The 18,321-nt window shown below is 39.3% G+C and overlaps 5 protein-coding genes across 12 annotated transcripts in view; 3 read left to right on the top strand and 2 right to left on the bottom strand.

Annotated features, from left to right (window-relative positions):
* Positions 1-18,321, bottom strand: part of LOC133575760 (uncharacterized) — a 551,361-nt gene that overhangs the window by 71,834 nt on the left and 461,206 nt on the right. The gene's annotated exons all lie outside the window — the stretch shown is intronic.
* Positions 1-18,321, top strand: part of LOC133575681 (uncharacterized) — a 515,078-nt gene that overhangs the window by 186,239 nt on the left and 310,518 nt on the right. The window lies entirely within an intron of this gene.
* LOC133575689 (uncharacterized) overlaps positions 1-18,321 on the top strand; it is a 302,477-nt gene that overhangs the window by 96,990 nt on the left and 187,166 nt on the right. Inside the window, exon 3 of one of the 5 annotated variants that reach the window (XM_061928436.1) lies at positions 7,164-9,057. The exons of the other annotated variants lie outside the window; for them this stretch is intronic. Within the exon in view, the coding sequence (XP_061784420.1) occupies positions 7,164-8,557 (1,394 nt within the window). The 3' untranslated portion in view covers positions 8,558-9,057. Of the gene's footprint in view, positions 1-7,163; positions 9,058-18,321 lie in introns of those variants that run through there. 5 annotated transcript variants of the gene reach the window in all.
* The window catches only part of LOC133575750 (uncharacterized), a 197,249-nt gene that overhangs the window by 52,665 nt on the left and 126,263 nt on the right, over positions 1-18,321 (top strand). The window lies entirely within an intron of this gene.
* Positions 1-18,321, bottom strand: part of LOC133575686 (uncharacterized) — a 208,620-nt gene that overhangs the window by 160,630 nt on the left and 29,669 nt on the right. The window lies entirely within an intron of this gene.

The raw sequence follows: 18,321 nt of genomic DNA, 5'->3' as shown, positions 1-18,321 counted from the left end.
GCTCCCGTTCCACAGTGCGGTTCAGTTGCTGTGAAATACGGTAGTAATCCGTGTGCGGATGGAGAGATTGCGTCTTTTTATGAACCGGATCGTTTAGTAGGAGCCATTTTGTGGTCTTTACAGATGTAAACAGGAAATGAAACGTACGGTGATATCCGCGCGTTTTTTCTTCTTCTTCCGGGGGCGGGTGAAGCGCTTCCTGTTCTATGGGGGCGGGTGAAGCGCTTCCTGGTCTATGGGGGCGGGTGCTTTCCTTGGCGGTTGCTTGCGTAGAAGAAGAAGCGCTTCCTGTTCTACCGGGAAAAAAGATGGCGGCTGTTTACCGAAGTTGCGAGACCGAAACTTTATGAAAATGAATCGTAATAAAGCGCACCGGGTTATTAGGCGCACTGTCAGCTTTTGAGAAAAATTGTGGTTTTTAGGTGCGCCTTATAGTGCGGAAAATACGGTACTCCTATGTTGAAGCACAGTACAATCCATCAAGCGGTGCGACTTCATAGCTTACCAAAGTCCTACTAAAACAGTTGGATAGATTTTTTAGCGCTGTGTGTAATGTTCTATATTTTCAATGGAACATATAAAGTGTTGGTGGTGTTTACTTGAGTCAATTTGCAGTCTATAAGTATCTCTTATGTGTGACTGCCATCTACTGGTCACACTATTCATTACACCATGTACCAAATAAAATAGCTTCAAAGTCGATAAGCACAACCAAAATTATTCTGTACATTAGGCGCATGAGAAAATTAAAGGATTTTAAGTGTGCCTTATAGTCCGAAAAATACGGTATACACCAATAACTGACATTAAAAGCTATAAATCAATCAATCAATGTTTATTTATATAGCCCTAAATCACAAGTGTCTCAAAGGGCTGCACAAGCCACAACGACATCCTCGGTACAAAGCCCACATAAGGTCAGTTATTGTGTTTGAGTGAGGACCCTGAAAGCGAAGAAAATATGTGAATGTCGTCTTTTCATGCTAATATAGTATCAGACATACTGTAACATACTTTGCGAATGATCCATAAAGAGTTTGAGCAGAAATATGTCATAAATGAATTACCTATACACCACAAAACATTCACAAAATGCTATGTCAAATGAACTATTTTTTATAAGTAATAACTTTCTGACATTAAAAAAACAAATGTAACAACAAAAATTTTGTTTCCTTTTTAATAGCAGTTTAAAACCCAAGGCTGTATGGCCAATGAAGATAAAGTCAAATAAACAAGCGTTGTTCTTCTCCAACAACACCATGTGGATCAGTGCCACAGTTTGGCTAACAAAAATAAATAGGAGTGATACCTCTCACATCTAATACACAATCTGTGTCTCACTGACAACCCAGCGTGAGGTCACTTCGCAGCCTAATTCAATGAGATAACAAAACATTTTAGCTTGTGTTGATGTTATTGGAACACTGACAAAGCTAGCAATAAAATAAAGGAGTGAGCTTCCCAGTAAACAAACTAAAGACTTTGTAAAGAAGTTGTGGCAACGTTCCCAACACATGTTTCCTCTCCATATGCGCTAATTTAGCCATCGGCTTTTAATTTCATTGATAAATATTTATTCATACTATTACTGTGCTACTAGGCTGTTGCAAAATAATAATTATTGAAAATGATGGACCATTTTAAAAGCAAGGACAAGAAAAAGTGCTGATAAAACAAATAAAAGACAGTCAAAATAGTGTCAATAACAACAAAAGGAGACCAACACAAGATAGCTTCCTCAGAAAGAATTGTACCTTATTTTCCAGACAGTAGTGCACCCACTAAATTTTAGAAGAAAAAATATTTTTCCATATATTGGCTGCACAAGACTATAAGTCGCAGATATATACGTTGTGAAATTAGTTATTTACACAGAAATGTTTATTTACATACCTTAATTGTTTCCAAACAATGTCTGTAACACGACAGTAAAACGGCTGATCAAACAAAACAGAAGTCATCGTCATAGACCCACTGGCTGCGCAAGCTAGCTCTCCAATCAGCTAAACAGACTCAATAACTCCACGGTGACGTTTTGGTGAATTTACCGAAGAATTTATGGAAGTGTAACGATACAAAAATAATGCCATTGTAAGTTAATAATACTAACACAGATGCTCTTAAATGTGTTAGCATATTAGCTAATGCTAACAAAGCTAACTTCATTAAATTACGATAGCACGTATAAATATGCATGAAAACACTCCTACAGACATCACACATGGGACGGTTTAGTACAGCGGTCCCCAAACTACAGCCCGCGTAGTTTTTTTTATTTATTCATTATTATTCTTTTAAATCTGTCCTTTCTAATCCATTTTCTACCGCTTGTTACTACTCCCAGTGTCTCCTAGCCACTCAGGCAAATCATATTTTCTAAAAATGCATTTTCTCATCGATAACGTGACATCGGATATATATACTGTATATATATACGTGTGTGTGTGTATATATATATATATATATATATATATATATATATATATATATATATATATATATATATATGTATATATATAAACATATATATATATATATATATATATATATATATATGTGTATATATATATATATATATATGTGTGTATATATATATATATATATATATATATATATATATATATATATATATATATATATATATATATACATATGTATACAGTGGGGCAAAAAAGTATTTAGTCAGCCACCAATTGTGCAAGTTCTCCCACTTAAAATGATGACAGAGGTCTGTAATTTTCATCATAGGTACACTTCAACTGTGAGAGACAGAATGTGAAAAAAAAATCCAGGAATTCACATTGTAGGATTTTTAAAGAATTTATTTCTAAATTATGGTGGAAAATAAGTATTTGGTCAATAACAAAAATTCAACTCAATACTTTGTAATACAACCTTTGTTGGCAATAACAGAGGTCAAACGATTACTATAGGTCTTTACCAGGTTTGCACACACAGTAGCTGGTATTTTTGCCCATTCCTCCATGCAGATCTTCTCGAGAGCAGTGATGTTTTGGGGCTGTCGCCGAGCAACACAGACTTTCAACTCCCTCCACAGATTTTCTATGGGGTTGAGGTCTGGAGACTGGCTAGGCCACTCCAGGACTTTCAAATGCTTCTTACGGAGCCACTCCTTCGTTGCCCGGGCGGTGTGTTTGGGATCATTGTCATGCTGGAAGACCCAGCCACGTTTCATCTTCAAAGCTCTCACTGATGGAAGGAGGTTTTGGCTCAAAATCTCTCGATATGGCCCCATTCATTCTTTCCTTAACACGGATCAGTCGGCCTGTCCCCTTAGCAGAAAAACAGCCCCAAAGCATGATGTTTCCACCCCCATTCTTCACAGTAGGTATGGTGTTCTTGGGATGCAACACAGTATTCTTCTTCCTCCAAACACGACGAGTTGAGTTTATACCAAAAAGTTATATTTTGGTTTCATCTGACCACATGACATTCTTCCAATCCTCTGCTGTATCATCCATGTGCTCTCTGGCAAACTTCAGACGGTCCTGGACATGCACTGGCTTAAGCAGGGGGACACGTCTGGCACTGGAGGATTTGATTCCCTGTCGGCGTAGTGTGTTACTGATGGTAACCTTTGTTACTTTGGTCCCAGCTCTCTGCAGGTCATTCACCAGGTCCCCCCGTGTGGTTCTGGGATTTTTGCTCACTGTTCTCATGATCATTTTGACCCCACGGGATGAGATCTTGCGTGGAGCCCCAGATCGAGGGAGATTATCAGTGGTCTTGTATGTCTTGCATTTTCTGATAATTGCTCCCACAGCACTTGTTGCGCTGGTGAGATTGGGGGGGGGGGGGGGGGGGGGGTTGTGTGCATGTAGCGTGCTTAGTCTGGAGGCTAAATACACACAGTGTGTTATGTAACTGTTGTTTAGTGTTGATATTCTTTGCTTTGTTTAGTGTTGATATTCTTTGCTTAGTTTGATAAATGTTGGAGCAGTTTGCTTCATCAGGAGGGTGAAGTCGCTCAATTTAAAGTGTTGGATTTAACTGTGTTGGATCATTGGCTGCTGTTGAGGGCATAGAAAAAGGGGCATTTTTCTACCAGTAGACAGCGTTTAAGATTGAGTGTTTCACTGCTAAATTAATAATATATTTATATTGAATATGGATTTTAAATATGTATCTAAATAGGTGGTTAATTGGTTAGGTATTTATGTATTTGCATATTGGGTTTTCTGTTGCATTTATCTATTGTGTTTCTGGGTTTAAATGTATTTTATATGTATCTTGGTGCATTTATGTTGAGACAATTTATTTAAAATCTGTTTTAACTTAAAGGGAAAAGATGTGTCCATTTTCTTGCACTTGTTTAATGGTTAAGAGTTTGATAGCCTAATTAATAATTGTAAATTATGGGATTGATAATTGATTGATTTTTTACAGCATGTTAATCTTGTGGTGTTTTGTCCTTAAAGGTTTTTCACCTACTAAAGAAGCTAAAGGCTACTAAAGGCTACTAAAGACAGCTAATGCCAGCTAATGACAGCTAAAGAAACTAAAGTCTATTAACACTGCTAAAGACTGCTAAAAAGACTAAAGAAGAAAAAAGAAGCTGTTTCTTCGTTGGAAAAACTGTTGCAAACTTAAGGAAAATGAAAGGAAAAAGTAACTACGGTCTGGTCTTTTGAGTGAAATCCAGAAGCCACATTCAGCATTGGTACATCCCTTCAAGTGTGGGATAAGCACAGCGAAAAAAGCAAAACACTTGACAGTTGTTGTATGCACACTGTGTCGAGTGGAAATGGCCTATCATAGCAGCACAACGGCTATGAACGAACATTTGAAAAGAAAACACCCGACAGCGTTCTTGCCATCACCATCAACTAGTCAATCGTCCGCGTGAGTATACGTTGTCATCATTACACAAAATCATGAATGTGTCATTTGTATCTGCGTTGTAAATTCATAGACTAAAACACTGTTTCGCTCTGAGAGGCGCGTTTGGCGTGCCTGTTCAGTGTTTACAAAGACGCGCTCCTCTTTAACGCTAACGTTAATTAGTTGTGCAAATACCTTTTACAACATTAACAGTTACATATACTATGTACAAACGAACAATTAACTTTCACTTTAATCATACTATCATTGTTGTGTTATTAAGCAAAATAAGCAATACTTTTACTTTTGTTGAAATGTTTACACTGTTACAGAATATTTCGTTTTGCACTTTTTTGTATTGGATGTTTATCTTTATTTTTGCACATTTTAAAGCAAAATAAGCAATACTTTTACTTTAGAAATGCTTATACTATTGCAGAATATTAAGATTTGCACTGGATGTTTACTTTTATATTTGCACATTAAAAAGCAAATAAGCTACTTTTAATTTTGTTAAATGTTAAAAGTTTTAAATGTTTACATTGTTACAGAATATTTTGTCATGTTGTTGTCAATGTTGACTGAGTGGCCATACTTTTTTTTTGTAAATAAAATTCATGCCTTTTGAAAAAACTGGCCAACATTTATTTTTTCATCTTCATTTTAAATAAAAAAAATAATCGGTAAAAGGAAAAATAATCTATAGATTAATCGAAAAAAATAATCTATAGATTAACCGATTAATCGAAAAAAATAATCTATAGATCAATCGATAGAAAAATAATCGTTAGCTGCAGCCTTACACTGCAGGATTTGATTCCCTGTCGGCGTAGTGTGTTACTGATGGTAACCTTTGTTAGTTTGGTCCCAGCTCTCTGCAGTCATTCACCAGGTCCCCCCGTGTGGTTCTGGGATTTTTGCTCAAGGTTCTCATGATCATTTTGACCCCATGGGATGAGATCTTGCGTGGAGCCCCAGATCGAGGGAGATTATCAGTGGTCTTTTATGTCTTCCATTTTCTGATAATTGCTCCCACAGTTGATTTTTTTACACCAAGCTGCTTGTCTATCGTAGATTCACTCTTCACAGTCTGGTGCAGGTCTACAATTCTTTTCCTGGTGTCCTTCGACAGCTCTTTGGTCTTGGCCATAGTGGAGTTTGGAGTCTGACTGTTTGAGGCTGTGGACAGGTGTCTTTTATACAGATAACGAGTTCAAACAGGTGCCATTAATACAGGTAACAAGTGGAGGACAGAAGAGCTTCTTAAAGAAGAAGTTACAGGTCTGTGAGAGCCAGAGATCTTCCTTGTTTGAAGTGACCAAATACTTATTTTCCACCATAATTTACAAATAAATTCTTTAAAATTCCTACAATGTGAATTCCTGGATTTCTTTTCACATTCTGTCTCTCACAGTTGAAGTGTACCTATGATGAAAATTACAGACCTCTGTCATCATTTTAAGTGGGAGAACTTGCACAATCGGTGGCTGACTAAATACTTTTTTGCCCCACTGTATGTATATATATATATATATATATATATATATATATATATATATATATACGACTGCGGCTTCCAAACATTTGATCGCTTCCAAACATTTGATCGCTTGCCCGTACGTGCGTGCCGCTATGTGCATGTCACGTACGTAACTTTGGGGACTTTGGGGAAATATATGTGCTGTATGAACTTTGGGGAGGTGAACGGTACTTTGGGCTGTGGGATTGAGTGTGTTGTGCAGGTGTTTGAGTTGTATTGGCGGGTTATATGGACGGGAGGGGGAGGTGTTTGTTATGCGGGATTAATTTGTGGCATAATAAATATAAGCCTGGTTGTGTTGTGGCTAATAGAGTATATATATGTCTTGTGTTTATTTACTGTTTTAGTCATTCCCAGCTGAATATCAGGTCCCACCCGCCTCTCACAGCATCTTCCCTATCTGAATCGCTCCCACTGCCCTCTAGTCCTTCACTCTCACTTTCCTCATCCACAAATCTTTCATCCTCGCTCAAATTAATGGGGAAATCGTCGCTTTCTCGGTCCGAATCGCTCTCGCTCCTGGTGGCCATGATTGTAAACAATGTGCAGATGTGAGGAGCTCCACAACCTGTGACGTCACGCTACTCGTCTGCTACTTCCGGTACAGGCAAGGCTTTTTTTATCAGCGGCCAAAAGTTGCGAACTTTATCGTCGATGTTCTCTACTAAATCCTTTCAGCAAAAATATGGCAATATCGCGAAATGATCAAGTATGACACATAGAATGGACCTGCTATCCCTGCCTTTAAAGCATGTGTTTGTCTTCTTGTGTCCTGCAGAACATCTTCTCCCTGAGCAACAGGAGTGTAGCTTCAGGATGGCAGAGGAAGAGCCATTAAAGAGGAAGACGAAGCGCCGCAGACCCTCTGGCGTCTCCTTCTCCTCTTTATCACAGACCCTACCCTTTAAAAAGAAAGAGGAAGACTCACAGCCCCCCAACATTAAGGAAGAGGAGGAGGAACACAGCATCAGTCAGGAGGGAGAGCTCCTTGAGTGGTTGGAGGAGTTCCCAGTGATTGAGGAAGTGATTGTGAAGGGTGAAGATGATGAGGTCAAAGGTGAAAGTGAGGAGAAGAGCAGCAGCTCAACACAACACATGACAACAGAAGCTGATGGAGACCACTGTGGAGGATCACAAGCAGACAAGCTCTTAGCTCCACTATCAGATAGTGAGGACACAACGTCACACTCTCCTGACACTGATGAGGACGACTCTAAAGATAAGACATTTCACACTGACAACACTCACTTCAAATGTTCTCACTGTGACAAAACCTTTAAATATTCCAGTCATCTGAAAGTACACATGAGAACACACACTGGGGAAAAACCTTTTCCCTGCTCAGAGTGTGGTAAAGGTTTTGCCCAAAAGAAATGGCTGAAACAGCACATGAAAACACACACCGAAGAAAAGCCTCCTCCCTGCACAGTGTGCGGTAAAAGTTTTGCAAGACTAGAGGTGTTGAAGCAACACATGCGAACGCACACTGGAGAAAGCCCGTTTTCTTGCTCAGAATGTGGTAAAGGTTTTACTTATCGTTGCGCTCTGAACGTACACATGAGAATGCACACCGGCGAAAAACCTTACTCCTGCTCAGATTGTGGTAAAAGTTTTTCACGAAGAAACGGGCTGAATGAGCACATGCAAACACACACCGAAGAAAAACCTTTTTCTTGTTCAATCTGCGGGAAGTGTTTTGCGAAAAGTCAGTGTTTGAAAAAACACACGCGTTTACACACCGAAGAGAAACCTTTTACCTGTGCGTTCTGTGGCAAAGGTTTTGTACTGGGTGAATATTTGAAAGTACACATGAGAACACACACCGGTGAAAAACCATATTACTGTACGTTCTGCGACAAAGGTTTTGCACAAAGTCAGTATTTCCAAGTGCACATGAGAACACACACCGGCGAAAAACCATACTCCTGTTCAAGCTGCAACAGAAGCTTTGCTGACCGATCAAAACTTGTAATACACATAAGAACGCACACTGGGGAAACCCCTTTTACTTGTTCAGTCTGCAAGAAGAGCTTTCGTAACAAACCAACACTTGTAAGGCACATGAAAACACACACTGGTAAAGTGAGTTGCAGTGTGTGTGGTGAAAGATTCTCCTATAAGTACCAGTGTAAGAAACACGAGTGTGCTGGTGAGAACAGCAGCAGCAAATGAAACTGCAGGATTTGGAATAAATTACCAGGACTTTGTTAACTTTGACTTTCTAAAAACTTCAGCACATATGACATGTGTGACATCATTGTTGTGTGTGTAACAATCTTGTTAATATGCTTTTACCATTAATAGAGTAGATATTTTAGATTAGTGCTTTTTAAGCCAAATATATGCATGACCTTGAAGCATTGTGTACTTTTATTTAAATAAGAACGGAACAATTTGACTTAAAAGGTGAGAGTAAACCGTAAAAAACATATGTTACAATGTAAATGTTGTTGTATATATAGTTATCAATCATCTGCGTACTTGTACAGTAGGTTTTAGAAGTTATGAAGTGTTACATATTTCATTTTCTAATACTAAATGATTCCATAAATCAGTGAATCTTAATCAGTGGTAGGCCAATGAAACACTTGATTAAATAAAGTACAGTGTTTTATGTTCTTGTATTATTAAACACAGTGTTACTATTCAAACTGTGTGATGTACAGTAGCCAAAAATATTAAATGTACTTGTTAAATGAAACGTCTGCTTTGTTTTTAATGACTACTTTCACCTACTATGCTACTGTATTTTAATGGTGGTACTTGGTGAGACTTTTTTTTTTTTTCTGAGGTGGTACTTGGTGAAAAATAGGTTGATACCTTTGCATTTGAGTATACATAAATGTACTGGTTCACATCTGAAACATCTTCTGGACCACTTTTGGAAGGGGGGAGTATTTTTGACACTTGGAAAAACTCCAGACAAAAATTTAAAAAACTGTGTTGCTTCAACAGCACAGTACTGGTCCAGTAGTTGTCGGAGACGTCTCACCCCGAAAATGGCAGAAATGTTATATTGCTAGGAGTTTTGGGATTTCACCATATATGGTACGTAATATCATCAAAAGGTTCAGAGAATCTAGAGAAATCACTGCACGTAAGCAGCAAGGCTAAAAACCGACAATGATTGCCCGTGACCTTCTATCCCTCAGGCTGTACTGCATCAAAAAGCGACATCAGTGTGTAAAAGATATCACCACATGGGCTCAGAGGCACTTAAAAAAAACACAGTCAGGTAACTACAGTTTGTTGCGACATCTGTAAGTGCAAGTTAAAACTACTATGCAAAGCGAAAGCCATTTATCAACAACACCCGCTGGGCCCGAGCTCATCTAAGATGGACTGATGCAAAGTGAGAAAGTTCTGTGGTCTGACGAGTCCACATTTCAAATTGTTTTTGGAAACTGTGGACGTCGTGTCCTCCGGAACAAAGAGGAAAAGAACCATCCGGATTGTCGCAAAGTTCAAAAGCCAGCATCTTTGATGGTATGGGGGTGTATTAGTGCCCAAGACATGGGTAACTTACACATCTGTGAAGGCGCCATTAATGCCGAAAGGTACATACAGGTTTTGGAGCAACATATGTTGCCATCCAAGCAACGTTATCATGGACGCCCCTGCTTATTTCAGCAAGACAATGCCAAGCCACGTGTTACAACAGCGTGGCTTCATAGTAAAAGAGTGCGGGTACTAGACTGGCCTGCCTGTAGTCCAAACCTGTCTCCCATTGAAAATGTGTGGCGCATTATGAAGCCTAAAATAGCACAACGGAGACCCCCGGACTGTTGAACAACTTAAGCTGTACATCAAGCAAGAATGGGAAAGAATTCCACCTGAGAAGCTTCAAAAATGTGTCTCCTCAGTTCCCAAACGTTTACTGAGTGTTGTTAAAAGGAAAAGGCCATGTAACACAGAGGTAAAAATGCCCCTGTGCCAACTTTTTTGCAACGTATTGCTGACATTAATGTCTAAGTTAATGATTGTTTGAAAAAAGTTTCTCAGTTCGAATATTAAATATATTGTCTTCGCAGTCTATTCAATTGAATATAAGTTGAAAAAAAATGTGCAAATCATTGTATTCTGTTTTTATGTACGAATTAAACAACGTGCCAACTTCACTGGTTTTGGGTTTGGTACATAAATATGGTCCTATTTAGGCTTTTTGATATGTACATAAATATGGTCTTATTAAGTATTGAAGCTATTGTCATACAGTATATAGCTGATGTATGACCCACTTACAAAGTTTGCGAGTAAATAGATTAAATCAAAATAAGATCAAAAACTGTTGCTTCAACAGCACAATACTGGTCCTGTAGTTGTCGGAAATAAAATAAAAAAACTGCTTTACTCATACTTGCCAACCCTCCAGAATTTTCCCGGGAGACTCCCGAATTTCAGCGCCTCTCCCGAAAACCTTCCGGGACAAATATTCTCCCGAAAATCTCCCGATTTCCAGCCGGAGCTGGAGGCCACGCCCCCTCCAGCGCCATGCGGACCTGAGTGACGTGTCGACAGCCTGTTTTCACGTCCGCTTTCCCACGATATAAACAGCGTGCCTGCCCAATCACTTTATAGCATCTACGGCTTTTAGAAAGTGCACAACTGCGCACACAACAAGGAGACGAAGCAGAAGAAGGAGGACGATACAGCCATGGCGACGCCGACAACGAGTAAGATGAAGAAATACGTTTGTAAGTTCCAAAATGATTGGAAACAAGAATTTCAGTTCATCCAGGACAGTTCGAAGGGGAAGGGGTATGCTGCCTGTAGATTTTGTAGAACAGACTTCTCCAAGGAGTGCTCAGAGAGTATGGGGTTTCGGACTGTCTGATTGTGGCGGTCCGCTCCCTGTATGATCAGTGTCAGAGCTTGGTCCGCATTGCCGGCGGTAAGTCGGACACGTTTCCGGTGAGGGTTGGACTCCGCCAAGGCTGCCCTTTGTCACCGATTCTGTTCATAACTTTTATGGACAGAATTTCTAGGCGCAGTCAAGGCGTTGAGGGGATCCGGTTTGGTGGCTGCAGGATTAGGTCTCTGCTTTTTGCAGATGATTTGGTCCTGATGGCTTCATCTGGCCAGGATCTTCAGCTCTCACTGGATCGGTTCGCAGCTGAGTGTGAAGCGACTGGGATGAGAATCAGCACCTCCAAGTCCGAGTCCATGGTTCTCGCCCGGAAAAGGGTGGAGTGCCATCTCCGGGTTGGGGAAGAGATCTTGCCCCAAGTGGAGGAGTTCAAGTACCTCGGAGTCTTGTTCACGAGTGAGGGAAGAGTGGATCGTGAGATCGACAGGCGGATCGGTGCGGCGTCTTCAGTAATACGGACGCTGTATCGATCCGTTGTGGTGAAGGAGCTGAGCCGGAAGGCAAAGCTCTCAATTTACCGGTCGATCTACGTTCCCATCCTCACCTATGGTCATGAGCTTTGGGTTATGACCGAAAGGACAAGATCACGGGTACAAGCGGCCGAAATGAGTTTCCTCCGCCGGGTGGCGGGGCTCTCCCTTAGAGATAGGGTGAGAAGCTCTGTCATCCGGGGGGAGCTCAAAGTAAAGCCGCTACTCCTCCACATCGAGAGGAGCCAGATGAGGTGGTTCGGGCATCTGGTCAGGATGCCCGAGCGCCTCCCTAAGGAGGTGTTTAGGGCATGTCCGACCGGTAGGAGGCCACGAGGAAGACCCAGGACACGTTGGGAAGACTATGTCTCCCGGCTGGCCTGGGAACGTCTCGGGATCCCCCGGGAGGAGCTGGACGAAGTGGCTGGGGAGAGGGAAGTCTGGGCTTCCCTGCTTAGGCTGCTGCCCCCGCGACCCGACCTCGGATAAGCGGAAGAAGATGGATGGATGGATGGACTTCTCCATTGAACACGGTGGCCGAACGGATATACTCTTTCGGTCAGCGGTCAGAGAAGCACAAGGCGGCGGCAGCGCAGCACCGGTCCCAGCCCAGTATTATGGGCCACCTCGCTAAATGGAGACCCGAAGGTGTAACTTATGCCGAGACAAAGATGGCTATGCTGATAGCTGGAAGCAACATCCCGTTCTCATTTGCGGATGTCTTCAACAAATCCGTGAAATGGATTTGCTTCAGCAGCACAATTCTGGTGCTGTAGTTGTAGGAGATGTCTCAAAACGTCATCAGGAGTCCCGACAAAACCCGTAAATGTAAGAAAAAGTAAGAAAATTTACATTTTTTTACGAAAATTTTTTTTTGCTAAAATGTCGTAAGGGGGGTTCTTACAAAAAATTAAAAAAAATGGACTTGCTTCAGCAGCACAATTCTGGTGCTGTAGTTGTAGGAGAGGTCTCAAAACGTCATCAGGAGTCCCAACAAAACCCGAAAATGGAAAAAAATGGAAGAAAATGCATATTTTACGAAAAAAATATTTTACTAAAATGTTGTAAGGGGGGACCCTTACAAAAAATTAAAAATAACGGACTTGCTTTAGCAGCACAATTCTGGTGCTGTAGTTGTAGGAGATGTCTCAAAACGTCATCAGGAGTCCCGACAAAACCCGTAAATGTAAGAAAATGCATATTTTACGAAAACAATTTTTTGCTAAGATGTCGTAAGAGGGGACCCTGACCAAAAATTTAAAAAAACGGACTTGCTTCAGCAGCACAATTCTGGTGCTGTAGTTGTAGGAGATGTCTCAAAACGTCATCAGGAGTCCCGACAAAACCTGAAAATGGAAGAAATGGAAAGAAAATGCATATTTTAAGAAAAAAAAATATTTTGCTAAAATGTCGTAAAAAATTTCAAAAAAACGGACTTGCTTCAGCAGCACTATTCTGGTGCTGTAGTTGTAGGAGATGTCTCAAAACGTCATCAGGAGTCCCGACAAAGCCCGTAAATGTAAGAAAATGTAAGAAAATGCATATGTTATGAAAAAAAAATGAAAAAACCTTACAAAAAATTCAAAAAAACGGACTTGCTTCAGCAGCACAATTGTGGTGCTGTAGTTGTAGATCTCTCAAAACATCATCAGGAGTCCCGATAAAACCCGAAAATGGAAGAAAATGCATATTTTTCGAAAAAAAAATATTTTGCTAAAATGTAGTAATATGCATTTTCTTCCATTTTTGGGTTTTATCGGGACTCCTGATGACGTTTTGAGACATCTCCTACAACTACAGCACCAGAATTGTGCTGCTGAAGCAAGTCCGTTTTTTTTAATTTTTTGTAAGGGGCCCCCTTACGACATTTTAGCAAAAACATTGTTTTGTAAAATATGCATTTTCTTACATTTACGGGTTTTGTCGGGACTCCCGATGACGTTTTGAGACATCTCTGACAAATACAGCACCAGAATTGTGCTGCTGAAGCAAGTTAGTTTTTTTGAATTTTTTTACGACATTTTAGCAAAATATTTTTTTTTCTTAAAATAGGCATTTTCTTCAATTTTCGGGTTTTGTCGGGACTCCTGATGACGTTTTGAGACATCTCCTACAACTACAGCACCACAATTGTGCTGCTGAAGCAAGTTCGTTTTTTTGTAATTTTTTGTAAGGGTCCCCCCTTACGACATTTTAGCAAAAAAATTTTTCCGGAAAATATGCATTTTCTTACCTTTTTTTTACATTTACGGGTTTTGTCGGGACTCCTGATGACGTTTTGAGACATCTCCTACAACTACAGCACCAGAATTGTGCTGCTGAACCAAGTCCGTTTTTTTGAATTTTTTTACGACATTTTAGCAAAATATTTTTTTTTCGTAAAATATTCAATTTCTTCAATTTTCGGGTTTTATCGGGACTCCTGATGATGTTTTGAGACATCTCCTACAACTACAGCACCAGAATTGTGCTGCTGAAGCAAGTCCGTTTTTTTGAATTTTTTGTAAGGGTCCCCCCTTACGACATTTAAGCAAAAAATTTTTTTCGTAATATATGCAATTTCTTACATTTACGGGTTTTGTCGGGACTCCTGATGACGTTTTGAGACATCTCCTACAACTACAGCACCAGAATTGTGCTGCTGAAGCAAATCCGTTTTTTTGAATTTTTTGTAAGGGTCCCCCCTTACAACATTTGAGCAAAAAAAATTTTCAGAAAAATATGCATTTTCTTACATTTACGGGTTTTGTCGGGACTCCTGATGACGTTTTGAGACATCTCCTACAACTACAGCACCAGAATTGTGCTGCTGAAGCAAGTCCGTTTTTTTGAATTTTTTTTACGACATTTTAGCAAAATATTTTTTTTCCGTAAAATACGCATTTTCTTCCATTTTCGGGTTTTATCGGGACTCCTGATGACGTTTTGAGACATCTCCTACAACTACAGCACCAGAATTGTGCTGCTGAAGCAAGTCCGTTTCTTTGAATTTTTTTACGACATTTTAGCAAAAAAATTTTTTTTCGTAAAATATGCATTTTCTTCCATTTTCGGATTTTATCGGGACTCCTGATCCCTTCTTGAGACATCTCCTACAACTACAGCACCAGAATAGTGCTGCTGAAGCAAATCCGGTTCTTTGAATTTTTTTACGACATTTTAGCAAAAAAATGTTTTCGTAAAATACGCATTTTCTTACATTTACCGGTTTTGTCGGGACTCCTGATGACGTTTTTAGACATCTCCTACAACTACAGCACCAGAATTGTGCTGCTGAAGCAATTCCGTTTCTTTGAATTTTTTTACGACATTTTAGCAAAATATTTTTTTCCGTAAAATATGCATTTTCTTCTATTTTCGGGTTTTCTTGGGACTCCTGATGACGTTTGGAGACATCTCCTACAACTACAGCACCAGAATTGTGCTGCTGAAGCAAGTCCGTTTTTTTGAATTTTTGTAAGGGTCCCCCCTTACGACATTTTTGCAAAAACAATTTTTTGTAAAATATGCATTTTCTTACATTTACGGGTTTTGTCGGGACTCCTGATGACGTTTTGAGACATCTCCTACAACTACAGCACCAGAATTGTGCTGCTAAAGGAAGTCCGTTTTTTTGAATTTTTTGTATGGGTCCCCCCTTACGACATTATAGCAAAAATGTTTTTTCGTAAAATATGCATTTTATTACATTTTCTTACATTTGCGGATTTTGTCGGGACTCCTGAAGACGTTTTGAGACATCTCCTACAACTACAGCACCAGAATTGTGCTGCTGAAGCAAGTACGTTTTTTTGAATTTTTTTACAACATTTTAGCAAAATATTTTTTTTTCGTTAAATATGCATTTTCGGGTTTTATCGGGACTCCTGATGATGTTTTGAGACATCTCCTACAGCACCAGAATTGTGCTGCTGAAGCAAATCCGTTTTTTTGAATTTTTTGTAAGGGTCCCCCCTTACGACCTTTTAGCAAAACATTTTTTTCGTAAAATATGCATTTTTTTCCATTTTCTTCCATTTTCGGGACTCCTGATGACGTTTTGAGACATCTCCTACAACTACAGCACCAGAATTGTTCTGCTGAAGCAAGTCGGTTTTTTGGAATTTTTTTACGACATTTTAGCAAAAAAAATTTTTTTTCGTAAAATATGAATTTTCTTCCATTTTCGGGTTTTATCGGGACTTCTGATGACGTTTTGAGACATCTCCTACAACTACAGCACCAGAATTGTGCTGCTGAAGCAAGTCCTTTTTTTTGAATTTTTTGTAAGGGTCCCCCCTTACGACATTTAAGCAAAATTTTTTTTTCGTAATATATGCATTTTCTTACATGTACGGGTTTTGTCGGGACTCCTGATGACGTTTTGAGACATCTCCTACAACTACAGCACCAGAATTGTGCTGCTAAAGGAAGTCCGTTTTTTTGAATTTTTTGTATGGGTCCCCCCTTACGACATTTTAGCAAAAATGTTTTTTCGTAAAATATGCATTTTATTACATTTTCTTACATTTGCGGATTTTGTCGGGACTCCTGAAGACGTTTTGAGACATCTCCTACAACTACAGCACCAGAATTGTGCTGCTGAAGCAAGTACGTTTTTTTGAATTTTTTTACAACATTTTAGCAAAATATTATTTTTTTCGTTAAATATGCATTTTCTTCCATTTTCGGGTTTTATCGGGACTCCTGATGATGTTTTGAGACATCTCCTACAACTACAGCACCAGAATTGTGCTGCTGAAGCAAATCCGTTTATTTTTTATTTTTTGTAAGGGTCCCTCCTTACGACCTTTTAGCAAAACATTTTTTTCGTAAAATATGCATTTTTTTTCCATTTTCTTCCATTTTCGGGACTCCTGATGACGTTTTGAGACATCTCTTACAACTACAGCACCAGAATTGTGCTGCTGAAGCAAGTCCTTTTTTTTTAATTTTTTGTAAGGGTCCCCCCTTACGACATTTAAGCAAAAAAATTTTTTCGTAATATATGCATTTTCTTACATGTACGGGTTTTTTTGGGACTCCTGATGACGTTTTGAGACATCTCCTACAACTACAGCACCAGAATTGTGCTGCTGAAGCAAGTCCGTTTTTTTGAATTTTTTGTAAGAGTCCCCGACATTTTAGCAAAATTTTTTTTTCGTAAAATATGCATTTTCTTCCATTTTCGGATTTTATCGGGACTCCTGATCCCTTCTTGAGACATCTCCTACAACTACAGCACCAGAATAGTGCTGCTGAAGCAAATCCGGTTCTTTTAATTTTTTTACGACATTTTAGCAAAAAAACGTTTTCGTAAAATACGCATTTTCTTACATTTACCGGTTTTGTCGGGACTCCTGATGACGTTTTTAGACATCTCCTACAACTACAGCACCAGAATTGTGCTGCTGAAGCAATTCCGTTTCTTTGAATTTTTTTACGACATTTTAGCAAAATATTTTTTTTTCCGTTAAATATGCATTTTCTTCCATTTTCGGGTTTTATCGGGACTCCTGATGATGTTTTGAGACATCTCCTACAACTACAGCACCAGAATTGTGCTGCTGAAGCAAATCCGTTTTTTTGAATTTTTTGTAAGGGTCCCCCCTTACGACCTTTTAGCAAAACATTTTTTTCGTAAAATATTCATTTTCTTCCATTTTCGGGTTTTATCGGGACTTCTGATGACGTTTTGAGACATCTCCTACAACTACAGCACCAGAATTGTGCTGCTGAAGCAAGTCCTTTTTTTTGAATTTTTTGTAAGGGTCCCCCCTTACGACATTTAAGCAAAAAAATGTTTTCGTAATATATGCATTTTCTTACATGTACGGGTTTTGTCGGGACTCCTGATGACGTTTTGAGACATCTCCTACAACTACAGCACCAGAATTGTGCTGCTAAAGGAAGTCCGTTTTTTTGAATTTTTTGTATGGGTCCCCCCTTACGACATTTTAGCAAAAATGTTTTTTCGTAAAATATGCATTTTATTACATTTTCTTACATTTGCGGATTTTGTCGGGACTCCTGAAGACGTTTTGAGACATCTCCTACAACTACAGCACCAGAATTGTGCTGCTGAAGCAAGTACGTTTTTTTGAATTTTTTTACAACATTTTAGCAAAATTTTTTTTTTTCGTTAAATATGCATTTTCTTCCATTTTCGGGTTTTATCGGGACTCCTGATGATGTTTTGAGACATCTCCTACAACTACAGCACCAGAATTGTGCTGCTGAAGCAAATCCGTTTTTTTGAATTTTTTGTAAGGGTCCCCCCTTACGACCTTTTAGCAAAACATTTTTTTCGTAAAATATGCATTTTTTTCCCATTTTCTTCCATTTTCGGGACTCCTGATGACGTTTTGAGACATCTCCTACAACTACAGCACCAGAATTATTCTGCTGAAGCAAGTCCGTTTTTTTTTATTTTTTTTACGACATTTTAGCAAAAAATATTTTTTTTCGTAAAATATGAATTTTCCTCCATTTTCGGGTTTTATCGGGACTTCTGATGACGTTTTGAGACATCTCCTACAACTACAGCACCAGAATTGTGCTGCTGAAGCAAGTCCTTTTTTTTAAATTTTTTGTAAGGGTCCCCCCCCCCCCCCTTACGA

Source organism: Nerophis lumbriciformis, linkage group LG33 (genome assembly GCF_033978685.3).
Source record: "Nerophis lumbriciformis linkage group LG33, RoL_Nlum_v2.1, whole genome shotgun sequence".
Lineage (NCBI taxonomy): Eukaryota > Metazoa > Chordata > Actinopteri > Syngnathiformes > Syngnathidae > Nerophis > Nerophis lumbriciformis.
Note: the sequence above shows the minus strand (reverse complement) of the source record. Positions and strands in the feature narration are given on the sequence as shown.